The sequence below is a fragment of the Panthera tigris genome, chromosome D3 (assembly GCF_018350195.1).
Source record: "Panthera tigris isolate Pti1 chromosome D3, P.tigris_Pti1_mat1.1, whole genome shotgun sequence".
Classification (NCBI taxonomy): domain Eukaryota; kingdom Metazoa; phylum Chordata; class Mammalia; order Carnivora; family Felidae; genus Panthera; species Panthera tigris.
In genome coordinates, this window is record NC_056671.1 from 1,134,872 (window position 1) to 1,149,240 (window position 14,369).

Here is a 14,369-nt window from a genome sequence, read left to right on the forward strand (position 1 = left end):
ACATTCTTTGCTCTGTCGCGTAAGTTTTACATAAATCCTGTTCCGTTTAATACCACGATCGTCTCCACTATAAACTGGGATTTCGAGGACATATATAAATGCTTGTGTCATGAAGACTGATAAAGGGAGAAACGCTTGTCCTATTTAAAGGGGGAAACCTTTGGTTGAAGGAAGGGACTGGGCCCAAGAAGGTGGGCTGACACGTCCTCACTCCTCCTGAATCACACTGACACAGACGCGGCTCTAACACCTGCGGGCAGACACTGGGCAGTGGGGGAATCGTACGCGTGGTGCGAAAGCCCACATCAGTGTAAGGTTTCCTAAGAGCCTTGGAAAATGCTGCTGCAGTGCGGGGCCGGGACCTCAGGGAACAGAGGTGAGGGCCCCCGGGAGCAGCTAGGCTGGCCCCCTCCTCCTCTACGATCAGGGGAGGAAAAATGAAATACCCACTTCACTCAGCCCGAAATACACATCACATCGGACGACATTTCAATTGTAAAAACAAAACGATAGACACAACAGTAGCAAACATAGCAAAATATTTTTAAAATCTTAGGGTTGGGAAGGGACTTCCAAAAACAAGATTCAAAATGCTGACGTCGCAATGGAACATAATGACACGTGTGACTTCATAAATACGTTCATTCTGCGAGAGGCGTCAGCAGCACACGCGCACGGCACACATCGGATGTGCTCAGCGGCGCGGAAAGTCCCTACCAGTCCCAAGAAAAAGGCAAGAACTCCTCGGGAATGCAGAAATAAATCACATTGCTTTTTGCTCCAACTCCCATCCCGTGGCGACAAAGGCCCTGAACTAGGATGAAAATAACAGTCTAATGTGAACCATGGATCCAGCCGGACTCAGCGGCTCAGAGTTACTCTCTCACACTCTAAACCTCAACGTCTCTCCCGTGCAAACGGGCTGACAGCCGCCCCTGCCTCAGAGCTGCTGGGACCACGATGACGGAGCGAGAACACGAGCAAAGCACCGGGTACAGCACGCGCTGGCCCTAACCCAGAGACGCAAATGCCGCACGTTGACGGCAATCGCACACCGAATCCTTCCCTGCTCGTCCTCTGGTTTACCAAGTGTGCCCCAACGAGCGCGTCTCCCGGGGCCCACGGGGCAGCACCGCCAGCCCCCACGGCTGACCACAGTGACACGTGACCCTGTGCACCGCAGCGTCCTGGGGGCTGGGGGACACTCCCTCCGCCTTCCCGGCGGTGCTCCGGGTGTGGGCAGGACTCGGGAGGTGACCGAGACGGGCAGGCAGGTCCCTGAGAAGGGGACACGGGGCCGAAAGCACACGCTGGGACAAGTGATGCCAGGCTACACACTCGGGGAGAGACAGGTCCTTGCTTCCCCTGCGACCCGGGAAAAAACGCCCAACCACCGGGAGAAGCGAACACAACGCTGTGGGGTCACTCGGGGGCGGCGGTCTAGAGGCTCAGCAGGAGGTGGAGCCAGGACGGCTGCCGGGCTTTGACCGAGGACAGAACCGGTGGCCAGCACCCGCGGCGGCCCATCTGGAGCAAAGGTCAGCACGCACCTCCCGGCGCCGTGCCTTCTTACTCCTCACTCTTCACACAAACCCCGCGGAGCCTGGACTCATTAGGCTCTAATCCAAAAGCCTGGTTTAAACGTCAAGAATCCCCCAGGGCGCCCGCTTTCTTTACCGAGCGAGGGCGACCCCCGCCCACGGAGACAGCAATCCCCTCTCTGCGTACGAGCCGGCGATCCCGGCATTAATCCCCGACACAGGCACCTCTGTCTGCTCCGCTCGCCCGCTAATGGGGACATCACGGCGTGCAGCGTGTACGAGCCACTGCCCCCAAATCACAAGTGCTCCCAAGAGCGACACCAGCACAAAGGAAGACAGCGCTGCCTCCAGCGCCCCGACGGGCACTCAACGGCTTCCACGCAATCCAACCATCTCCCGCTCCAGGGGCTGCGCCGTAACAATATCACAAGGACTCTTTAAGGGGAACACAGCAAATGACTATCTGCTCTCCAGTGGGGAGCGACTATTCTTAGCTCCAGCAGACCATTAAACAGCTCAGTGAAGCTTACGCTGGCCCAGGATATACAGCCGTTACGTATTCTAATAGGAAGTGAACGACACGATAAAATCTATCACGCTTCTGTGTTTATACCTGCATGAAAGTTTAAAAATAATCTTTCACATAAAAATAAACAAAATTCCACATAGTCAACCTTAAATAAAAGCTTTCAGCATTAAATATAGGTAAGGGAGCAACCCACTTTTAATGGGTCTCTCGCGTAGAATAAAGAGCATGTTCCAGAACAAGAATACAACCCATAACGATACACAGAAAACGTATTAATACAAGTCCTAGGATATCAGATGTTCAGAGGACATTTCCAGCTTTAGCTACAACAAACTGGTAAGTGCTGGAAACGGGGAGGCAGACGTAAGTAGTGACTGCGTTCAGCAAAACCCAAAAGCATGTGGCTCGTACGTGAAAGAAGGCAGCAAAAGGCAGGGTGAGCGCACACAGAGGACGGATGGGGTGGGGGCAGGGCTGCTCTGTGTCCCGGGCCACCATCACCCGGAAACGAGCGACCAGGGCAGCAAACACAGGCCGAGTGTGGAGAGGATGAGACCCTCACGGGCAGCTTCAGCGCCCGCTGTCCACCCGGAGGCTCAGAAGAACACAGGGCACGAGCAAGAATCCAGAACACCTGCATCCGCGGCCCTAGTGACCCAGTAGGAAGACGTCACAGAAAAGCCACACTGAGCGCCAATATCCCTCCCGAGCACGCACACACAGCAGAAATACTCCCAACGTCCCTACTGAACACACAAAAATCCCATCGAGCACGGGGACCGGGGGTGTGAGTCCCTGCCTGCCATGTGCACGGCCACGTCCTTCCCTCTCCCTCGCCTGTGAGAGGGGAACGGGAACAGGAGGTATCGCTCAGGGTCCTCGGCCTCACGACACGGCAGATCAAGCAGCCGGAGCACGCCAGGACCGCAGGCCACCCTCGGTGACACCCGTTACAACTCAGCCCGAACTGGACAGGCTCGAGCTGAAGCTGCTGTGCGAGGTGAGCGTGAATCAGACTCCACTCCACCGGCTCTAGCTGCAGACTGCCAGGGCAGCCCGGAGGTGCCCCAGGGCCCTGATCACAGGGGACAGGAAGCCTGGCTGCAAGAGCACCCAGGACACCTAAGGTAAAGACCTACAACTCAAGGGCCCACAAAAGCCACCCCAGCAAAACCCGGGACCAGGCACCTTCACTGAAAGCCAGGCCGCCTTGAGCGAGACCGTTTTTATGTCTGGATGTGGCTAACAGCCTACTCACCGCCAACCGCGCCACTCAACCCCGTGGCCTCTGACCCAGTTCCTCAAGCCCCTGCTGCGCTGGTCTAGCCATTCTGCTGGGATTCCTCCCTCTCTCTTTAGAGGAAAATGGGGCGGGGGAGGGGCTTCCTCCATTAACTCACAAATAGTTTGAAGGCCTTAAAACCTAGCCGTCATGACCACGAGCGGGGTCTCGCACAAGCAGTGCCTCCTGACTCACAGGGATCACGACGGACGGTGCTGTGAAGTGGAAAACATACCAGCTCCACGTCAGGCGGCACATTCAACCCCACGGGGGCGACGAAAGGCTCCTCGTTTTCCTCTATGTTTTCAGCCTCGTTTTTTTCTGCGTCAGAAGAAAACGTAAAAGTTCAGAACAACCATCGGGAAGAAGGCAGCCACAGACAGTACACAATGGAGGGAGAGCCGGGAGGGGCGTTACCTGGCTCTCTGCCCTCCTATCATTACCTCTGGAAACCCATTCCCGTCTACCCTCCCACCCCCGCAGGCGCCCCCGCCACCAGGGGCCCTGCTGACCAAGGCACTCGGTCCGCCGCCAGCTTCCCCCTCCCCAGCTCTGGGATCTGTGTGCGGGTGGCGCTGCTGAGCCCTGTCTCCGAGCGAGCCCCCCTCCGAGCGAGCGAGCCCCCCTCCGAGCGGTTTCTGTAGGACCCCAGGGGGGCGGGGGCAGGCACAGCACGGGTGCTCAATTCCAACGGGAACGAATGGTTTCAGCGAGTCGTACAGGCCCTCAGCGCAGCTGCCAAGGCTTCTCCACCCAAGCCCACAACCTCCTACCGCAAATACTCAGCTCGTTTCGCGCACACCTGTCTGCGTGTGGGAGGCGAGGCACTCACCGCACGTTGCGACTTTCGGAACAAGGTACCTACGTGCCTCAGTCACTCAGGGCGTCACCCACCAAGAGGATTAACGACGTGTACAAAAACATAGTAGAAAACTTACAAAAGCCAACACTGCAAGGGACTCCAATACCTAGGGTTTCCTCTCAAAAACTGACATTAAATAAACACGAATCTTCATCAAAACAAGTGTTTTCACCACGTATAATGAAGCTTCTTGACAAGATGAACAACTTCCAGGTTTTCCACCAAACCTAATTCTTCTACAAGGCCAAGGAGGGATTTCAAGCAGGTTTCCCTGTACCTAAAAAGGCTGATGCAAAATCCGTTACGAATTATTTAACGCCGTCCACTCGTTTTGTGCCTACGTATCCTGTTCTCTCCTGAGAACCGGAGATTCACTGGGGCCTAGAAACTTCCTCTGGTCAGCAACCCCAGCGTCCAGTAACCAAATGACAGTGCAACTGGGGGACCCCAGAGACACTGGTTTGCAACATGTCGAGAAGCAACTTTAAATCTCAGTCTCTTTGGGCGTGGGGCCAAAGGCGTGTGTATAAACGTGCAATTTGTACTGTAGCCTAAAATGACAGAATGATGGAAATTTCACCTCTTGAGCAGGCTTTCCTTAGTGTGATGCCGCACACGAAACAAAGGCACCGGACTCAAAAGGGCTGTTGGGGACAGGTGGGTTACACAGAGCTCTGTCTGAACACACATCTTCACAGAAAATGGCTTTAGCGGCACAGGATAAAAAACCAACGCGATACTCGGATTCAAATGATCTTTTTTCATAAAAAAGATACTGAATGATGATAAAAAATTGTGAGAATCTGCAGGACACGAACCAGGCCGAAGACAATTTGCTGCGGAAGGAGGAGGGGCTGACACACTGACACAAAGGCACCACAAAGCCTGTTAGCAGCACAGAGCCTAAAATGTTCAAAAATGCCAGGACGAGAGTAACTGTGAAAATCAAGGAATATTCAGACACATTGAGGGTGCTGGAAAACGAAAATAAAACAAAATGAAACAAAAACACCCTTTTTAATAATGCAACACTGAAGTGAAACTTTGTTGTTAGTGGCATTGGGCAACAAACTGAGTTCTAGTGTGTGTGTGTGTGCGCGCGCGCGCGCGCGTGCAGGTACACATGCCTGTGTGCGTGTGTGTTTAATACATATGGCATTGTACTGGCGTCTGGGTGGCTCAGTTGTTAAGCAACTGACTTCAGCTCAGGTCACGATCTCCCAGTTCATGGGTTCGAGCCCCACGTCGGGCTCTGTGCTGACAGCTCAGAGCCTGGAGCCTGCTTGGGATTCTCTGTTTCCCTCTCTCTGCCCCTCCCCGGCTCATGCTCTGTCTCCTAAAAATAAATAAATTTTGGGGCGCCTGCATGGCTCAGTTGGTTAAGCATCCAACTTCAGCTCGGGTCATGATCTCACAGTTCGTGGGTTCGAGCCCCGCGTCAGGCTCTGTGCTGACAGCTCAGAGCCTGGAGCCTGCTTCAGATTCTGTCTGTCTGTCTCTCTCTCTCTCTCTCTCAAAAATAAACATTAAAAAAAATTTTAAAAGATAAAAATACATAAATAAATGTTAAAAAAATATACGTGGCATTTTATCTGTATTAACATAAGTTAAACTCAGAAAGTCAAGCTGTAAGTTTCACACGGGCCCAACTTCCCTTAAAAAAATTAATCACCATATAAAGCAAAGTCCTGAAAATATGATTATAAGAAAAAAAAAGTATATAATGCTAGAGAACTTTCTGTTAAAGAGAAAGCATACTAAAACTTCAAAGAGAAACAAAGTCACGTTGAAAGTCTTAAAACTCAGTAATGATAACAAAGTTTAATTTCATGGAAACAATATTCTAACCCCTGTAACGGGCTGGCAACTTCCTGAATGTCAGACAGTAAGCATTTCTGGCTGTAGATGGTTTCTAGGTGAACTACTCAACCCTGCTGTTGAGGCCGCACAGACACCATCAACAAATGAGCTGTGTGCCAATGAAACTTCATTTACAAAAACCCGCCAACGGGGGTAGTCTGCTGATCTCTAATCCAGAGCGTTAAGAAATTACCATTACGGATTTTTCCAATATTATGGATTTGTCACTTGATCTTGCAAAAGCCATTTGACCTTCATAAATTTCAATTCTTCACTTACATACTTGGTTCAGAAAGAAGACAATGTAACCTCAGCCATCCAGAACCCTGACATAGGTAACTTGTTCCGGATAAAGGAATGAGAGTGTTCACCGCTTAGACCTGCCAGAACACTTCCAATGCACCGTAACTTCTGAAGGTATGGAATACCTTAACAAAGTTTTGACTCAACACAGTTCCCATGACAGTGGAAAAGTCTCTCCAGAAGCACGTAGAACAGAGTCGCACTATGACAGAGACTGTGTTGCTGCCCACAGAGTCATGAGCAGGACAAGGGGAAGGTCAACAAGGGTGGATCTGGGTGAATCTGCCCTGCATCGTGCTGTCCCATCAAGGAGACACCCCGCCCCCAGTGAAGGGGCGAGAACCCAGCGCAGCCGCACCGCGCGCAGGGCAGACCACGTTTCAACGTTAAACTGCTGTAACCACTTCATACTCATTGGGGGGTTTGTAACTTAAAGAGAAACAAACAATAGGGGCGCCTGGGTGGCGCAGTCGGTTAAGCGTCCGACTTCAGCCAGGTCACGATCTCGCGGTCCGTGAGTTCGAGCCCCGCGTCGGGCTCTGGGCTGATGGCTCGGAGCCTGGAGCCTGTTTCCGATTCTGTGTCTCCCTCTCTCTCTGCCCCTCCCCCGTTCATGCTCTGTCTCTCTCTGTCCCAAAAAAAAAAAAAAAAAAAAAAAAAAGTTGGGAAAAAAAAGAGAAACAAATAATAGACTGTTAACTCTAAAACGAAGTCCCTGTATGACGTGATTCTAGTTTATTACTGTAAACATCTGAATAGGTTTCTAAAGTTATAGTTCTCCTTCTCTGTAATATTTTTATCAATTTTTTTTTTAAAGTAGGCTCCACACCCAGTGTGGGGCTCCAACTCACAACCCCAAGATCAAGTGTCACATGTTGTACCAACTGAGCCATCCAGGGGCCCCCTAAAGTTCTCCTTCCCTCTAAACAGAATATCCTGAATACGGTGATCAAGCCCCAAAGTTCCCGGTTAGTGTTACTGTCACCGATAATTAACAGGTGATTACCATACGAGGCCAAATGACTCAGGGCCGACAGAAGTGACAAAGGACATCTGTGTCTGTAGTACAGGAGTCCCGAGTGTTTAGCAGCACTTTTTTTTTTTATATTCAAGGTTCCCAGCATTAATCCAGAAAAGCAGGATTTTAAAATCTTCAATTTTACATAAATATTACTGTAAAACACCAAGCTAAGTGGATATTGCGGGTCCTACTGAGCCTACCTTGTGCTCTTTCACGTTTGGGGGGAAGTGACTCCACCGGCGTCCTTCTACTGGAACTTGTCATTATTTTGGTTGGGGGGGGGGGTTGTGAAGCAGGTTCACGTGAAGGTCATGAACGCCTGTCCTTCTAATGCCCCGAGAACGAATCCCTACGAATGTCAGTGCACTCGTGACCGGCTCAGAAACGAAGGATCCAGGCTGAGCAAGTGCCAGTCACCCGAGTCAGAGAGAAGTGAGCAAAAAGGCAACGAGACCCAAGTCTTGTGCGGACAAGTCTGGACGCACTTTCCACCGCCCCGACACTCACTGTCTAGCTCTTCGCTCGGTTTCACCCTAAGACGGGGCCCCACGGTGCTTGGTGTCACAGCGATGGCCCAACTGCCTGGCCGTGACCGCTCCGCGGGCCATGCGCCACCACCGGGCCAGCCCTCTCCTCTCACCTCTCTGTTTGGAAGGCTCCTCCTCCTCTGTGGGTTCCGATGGGTCGTAGTAATCGCTGCCGTAAGTGAACCCCACTGCGTTGTAGCTCCCGTCCTCGGCCAGTGCCTCACTCAACCGCTTGTATTCTTCCTCTTGAACAAAAACGAGAGTTTTGTTAACAAGGGCGGAAATTTACGGAGAAAAAGTTTACACATTTCTAAAGTTGCAGCTGTCAGTAAAGCATACAACACGCTTTTGTCAACCTCTTTTTGAGGCAAAAACGTTTTGAGAAATTCACACTTCATATCGATCAATATGTACTTTTGCCAGTACACGTTTACCACAGACAGCAGGATACGCGTCTTTTGTGGAAAGTTTCTTCCTGCTGAGAAATTTGGGGAGTAAGAACCGTATTAAAGATTAAGGCAGAGACAAGAACATCAATTTTAGTTTATACGATACTGTTAAAGAAGAACAATTAAAGAGTTTGGTTTTTGTTTTTTCAAATCCCAGTCTGCCCTCAAAAGCTGGGAAAATTCTCTGTGGCTCTATATATAAACTATCCTGAGGTCCTCTCAGAACGCAAAGACTCCTGTTTTTCCAATCCACTGGGTACTGTCAAGATAATATCAGAAAGAGTGAGTATAAAAAAATGAATGGGAGTAAATTTTAAACACTTAAAAAATTTTGTAAAGTGTGTTGCTTTGAAGTAAGTTTGTCCTGAGCAGTACCTTGCCTCGCCTCCGCCTCAAGCAAGTCCGTATGCAAGGCTAAATACCTCTCCTCATCACACACGGCATCTATTCGTGCCTCCTCTTCAGAGAGCTGGTAGTCACGGTTCCACGTGGAGTACTCAGCATCGTACTCAGAAAGGTCATGCAGGTGACCGCGCCCATCGTATCTGTAATATGAACAAGCTGGTCAACGGAAAGAAGGTAACGTCGAGATGGGTGTGTGTGCGACGTTTCACACATGTATACTTACCGATTAAAACAGAGAAATAAAAATAAGGAAACAAACATAAAAAATCCTCTTGGGTCTATATTTAATTTGGCTAATCACATCTCACCTACTTTTAAACTCAAGTTATCTTAACAAAGTCTAAATTCCTCGGTATAATATGATAAAACTTATAATTAAGGTAAACGATCCTTTAATAGCATAAAGGGTATCCACGTCACTGGCAGAGCTTACCGTTTATGGTTTGGTCAACCATTCAATGCCATTTGCCAAAAAAAAAAAAAAAAAAAAAAAAAAAAAAAAATTTCTGGAAAGTCAAATATCATAGCTTACATTCACACAAACCGAATACATAAATACCTATCCGTAAGAACCCAACGGTCGAAATTTCCTCGCTTCTTTCTGCTAGTCCCGAACTCTCAGGAGAGATCTTCACCAAAGAAACTTGCGTCCATTGGAGGTAAAATCTTGGCTAGGCTCGCCCCCTAGCCACTTGGCTGAGGAAATAAGTGCTGGGTTATGTGATAGAGAGACACACATACATAGGAACAGTGACATATACATGCAGTTTAAGGAGGTTCACCGGAAACAGAGCAAAACTATGAGAAGGTGTGGCTTATTCGCTTCTGAACTTTATTCCCCGAGGAAACAACGTACGTGAAGACACATCCGTGTTTACTTGCATGGACCAAGAGGCGCTTGGGCCAAATTAGGAATAAGAGCACTTTCTGCTGTATTTTTCACATAATAATGCAATGAAGCTGCTGTCGACATGCAACATCAAAGAGTAAGAGAGCCAGAAACACTCAGGTTTAGAGTTGCAAAAAAATAGACAGAGGCACACACAAAAGTCTGCCTAATTTTTTAACGCTGACTTTTGTCATGAGGACCAAAAGGTACTTAAAAAAACAGAACAAAAAAGACATTTATAAGAAAAAGGCCAAAATTCCAGAGTAGCCAAGTTATTGCATTTTATTAAATTGCAAAATTATTTTTACTTTGCTGTAAACCTCCTTAACTTACAAATGTAGATCATTATTTGAAACTATTACACATGTACATGTGTGGCGTTTGCTCCCCATTCACGGAAGGCCTAACTCCAGTCACGTACAGAACGATAAGGAAAACTGCATAAAGAGCTCAGACTTCACCGTTGACCAAATTTTCATAACAAATAGCACAGGTAACGCTTTGGAAAAGCAAGCCGCCTGACAGCTCAGGCAACCTCGTTCGATAGAAACTACGGTTTAAAGGCACAACATGTTTGAGGAGGGCGAGGCGTCCCGTCCGGACCGATCCGGCAGCCCTCCCTTCAAGAGTCACTGTTGCCTAGATCTAACTCCAAACGGAAATGTCAGGGGTGGAAAAAGGCCTATTTGGTCATTAATGTGTCCATTTTTTGGCCAGCGCACAGGTCATCCCTACAGTCACGTTCCAGGGCTTTGTAGAATCCAGCTTTAATCAAACGACGGGCTTCCTTCACTCGGAGAGACTATTCCACAGTTAAATGGCTGGTCATCCTTAGCTTTTCAGTCCGGGCCCCAGAAGCAGAGTTGCCAAACCGGCAAAAAACAAAACAAAACAAAACAAAACAAAACAAAACAAAACAAAACAAAACAAAAAAACCAAACCAACAAAAACCCCAAGAAGGAGAAGGAAAGAAAGGGGGACTGAAAACATGGGGGGGAGAGGGGAGCAAACGGCCTACACCATGTAACGCCATCCTTTTCAAATCAAACATCTTTAGATGTCCCCGACCCCAGTACCCCTCTGCCCAAAGCGGCTGAACACCCTCCGGGGAGATGACCTAAAGCGGGTTTGATTTGAAAAGAAACACATCTATATCCCAGTTCCGCCCTTCGGTTTTAAGAGACCGTGAAACCAGCCCTAAGAACACTACCTCTAGGAGCAAAGCCAGTGTCTGCACGAAGTCAACTGGCTTCCAACTGATTGGCAACTTCGCCCCCTGGTCTGAATCACTCAAACCAGTCAGATTATCACGGGGTGGGGGAGGGGGGAGGCTGACGGAGTCAAATGTCACGCCGGCAAAATATGGGCGCTCCACGGAGGGCGCCGGGGGCTTACGAGGTTCGAGGCGCACTCTGGGGGCCCGAGAAGTTTTCTAACCGCGCGGCCTCAGTGTGCGGCGTTTCGGGGTGTCCTCCCACCACACGGAGCTGTGGGAGCGCCGCGCGTAGGGAGGCAGCGCACGACCCCAAGGCAACGCGGGTCAGGGGAGGCCAAGGCACCGGCAGCTTCCACCGCGTGGAGTGGCCAACTGGAACCAGTGACAGGGGTGAGGGGTCGCGAGGGGCTGCAGGAGCAGAGACGATCCCTCCGGCGACAGACACGGCACGCAACTCCAGCCAGTGCCTTAGGGCAGGTTTCACCGTCCCCCTCCCTCTAAAACCAGGGGGATGTAAGGACAGAGGAGGGGGTCCCCCGGATCCCCGCTGGCTCCACAAAACCCTCTTTAGTCCTGGCCATCAAGTCAACATCAGACGAAATCAAGCGGGCGAGGGAAGGGGAGGACCGACGGGTGGGGGGAGGAACCGACCTGTCGATGAGGATCTTGTGGTCCCCCATCCAGGGGATGAGGTGCTGTCCCTGTTCCTGGGCCAGGGCCCGCTCATCATCCCGGAACAGCTTGCAGGCATAGCCGAAGACCAGCAGCTCCACTCGGTTCCCCCCACCGCCGGCACCTCCGGGTCCGGCCTCCTCCTTCGCGCCGCTTTTCCTCTCCGTTTTGGCACGGCCTCCGCTCGCGCCGTACATGACAGCGTCCCCGGCGTCCAGGCTGGTCCTCTTCTGCGCCGCGCGGATGTCCCCAATGCCTCCGCCTGGCCTACCCCCTCAGTCAAAAGCGCCGCATCCCGGGCCCAAACTCGACACCGCCGCCATAGCGGGCAACAAAATGGAGGAAGCGCAACTTCCGGCGACGGGCAGCCCTACTTCCGGCGAGCAGCTTCCGCAGATTCGCTACCCTTCGGAGCCGTTTGAACCGCTAGAAAGTATTTTGGCTTTAGCCTTTTGCATTCGGAGGCGTCGCCACGGTGGGAGCTGATGTGGTCAGAGGACAGTGCATGTTTAGCGTTAGTTTTCTCAAACAATTGTCCAGAGCAGTGGCGAAAATGCGGCGCCGGATTGCGCGCTACCTGCATCAGGCCGGCGGGCGCTGGGCGGAAGGAGGGCGGGTGCTGCGCAGGTCGAGTGCGCGGCCCGGCGGGGCGGCCCCTCCCTGCGTCTGTGCTCTCCCGGCCGCTGCGACCCGGGCAGGGGTCTGGGGGGTCGGGAGCCGGGGGGATTCGGGGCCCGGGGAACCGGGGGATTCTGAGACTGTGGAGCTCTTGAGGCGAAGGGCTGGGGGCCGGGGAGCTCGGGGCCCAGGGCCTGGGGGATTGGGGGCTAGGGCCTGGGGGGGGGGATGCGGGGAGCTCGGGGGTCAAGGGCCTGGGGGGGGGGTGCGGGGAGCTCGGGGGTCAAGGGCCTGGGGGGGGGGTGCGGGGAGCTCGGGGGTCAAGGGCCTGGGGGCGCCAGGCAGCTCGGGGCCCAGGCCTGGGGGTCCGGGGGCAGGGGGAGTCTGAAGAAGGGCCCGGGCCACGTCCTGTCCAGGGCGATCGCTTCACCTTTCTGAGGTTCTGGTAACTTCTCGGTCCTGGAGACCCGGACCCTCGCTCATCCCGCCTACTTCGGAAGGTGCCCTCAGCGGATACCACAGGGCTTAGTAGGCCGTGAAGCCCCTCGCAGTAACCGGATTTTGTGTGGACTCGTGTGGGAGAAAAGTGGTCGGGGTTGGTGGAGGGGGCCCGCTTCTCGAGACCAGCCACCTGGATGCGGGGTGGCTGCCGAGGAGCCAACTCCGGGGCCTCGGTTTTACCACCTGTGTTTTCATTAGGAGAGTGGCTCCTTCTGGTGCACCCTAGACTGTCAGCGGCTGCCGTGCAGAAGCGTTGCCTTGGGGCCCAGAGCCCTCTCTGCACTGGGTCTGATGCTGGCAGTGACGTGGACGTTCTTCTCCCGCACCCACATCTCTTCTGCACAAACCAGTGACAAGTCTTTCGGCTAGTAACGTTGACATAGCGCATTCAGACCTTAATAGGGTTTTAAAAATTAAGCCACAAGCAGTTCCCACCTCAGGGCCTTTGCCCTTGTGATATCTTTGGGGGTGTCACTCTTCTTTCTTTTTATGTGGCAGGCTCCCCATCCAGGGCTCAGTTCTGTCCCTTTCTCAGCCAGGCTGTAGGTGTCCCCGCTAGAGTGTCTCGCACTGCTCGGTCCTGCCGATCTGCCTTTGGGGTGCCCACGCCACCACCCCACATTACGTCCTGTATGCAGCACCACCCCCTCCCCCGTTAGCTTCAGGAAAGCTGAGGTTTGTGGGTTCATCTAGGCATCCCCACGGCCTGGGGTAGCACCCGCACGCAGTAGAATGAACGTGAGCGAGCCATCATTCTATCTGGCTCCACAGGGTGCCCTGCTGCCACTGAGGGGGGCCTACCATGGCTCTCAGTTATTTGGTAAGTCCCAGCTGGTTGGTCCAGGCAAGTGCTGGGTCTCGGGGACGCTGGGTTTGCTTTGAGCTTTCCCTTGGGTTCAGAGAGCAGAGTAAGCCCCAGTGCTCCTAGCCAAACTCCACTCCTCCTTTGACCTCAAGAGGATTCTGGAAGAACCTCCCGACCCTGTGCAGATGGCTTTCTCAGCCTGGCATGGGATTTCGAAGGCCTGGGTTGCATTCCTAACTCTAATTTCAGTTCCAGTGGAATTTGGAGTTAGTCTTGTTCTCTTTCTGAGCCTCTCTTTTCTATAAAATGGGGGCAGGACAGTACTCTGTCCTTCAGAAGACTGCTGGAGATCTTAGGACTGATGCTCCAGGATGTCCATGCGGCCCCAAGTGTGTTTTCAAACGAAAGCACTGAAGCCTGTGTGCCCGGGGGCGGGGGGGGGGGGGCGCAGGTGTTGAACGGGCTCCGTGGTTTTTGAACGGTGGGGTGCAGTGCAGTCTGCTGCTGCTCGTGAAATCGGCTTAGGGGCTCCTAACCAGCACGAACGCATGAAGAGAAGATCTTGAGGTTGTTTCTTTGCATTTCCAAATGAATCTTCCATCAGCTTCCCCAGCTCTTCCCAGAAGCCTATGTCTGTTTACGTTGGGATTGCTGGGGAGAGTTGAGGCCTCTGCAGTATTTGCTCCTCTGGTTTTACTAGGCAGAAATCTTTCAAAAAGTCTCAAAAGTTTTCTCGGTTTCTCCGCAAAGATCTTCTGCATGTTAGCTTTATTCCTAGATTGGGGCGCCTGGGTGGTTCAGTCGGTTAAGCGTCCGACTTCAGCTCAGGTCATGATCTCACGGTTCATGGGTTCAAACCCCACGTCGGGCTCTGTGCTGACAGCTCAAG

General features: G+C 52.1%; 1 protein-coding gene across 2 annotated transcripts in view; it reads right to left on the bottom strand.

Moving 5' to 3' along the window:
- The window catches only part of LOC102952551 (splicing factor SWAP), a 68,762-nt gene extending 56,874 nt beyond the window's left edge, over positions 1-11,888 (bottom strand). The window contains exons 1-4 of one of the 2 annotated variants that reach the window (XM_042961369.1): positions 11,536-11,888; positions 8,750-8,919; positions 8,039-8,170; positions 3,588-3,673 (exon numbers count right to left, since the gene is read on the bottom strand). In XM_042961369.1, the coding sequence (XP_042817303.1) occupies positions 3,588-3,673; positions 8,039-8,170; positions 8,750-8,919; positions 11,536-11,753 (606 nt within the window). In that variant the 5' untranslated portion in view covers positions 11,754-11,888. Of the gene's footprint in view, positions 1-3,587; positions 3,674-8,038; positions 8,171-8,749; positions 8,920-11,535 lie in introns of those variants that run through there. The other variant, XM_042961370.1, reaches the window with a different exon arrangement.
- Positions 11,889-14,369: the final 2,481 nt, after the last annotated feature.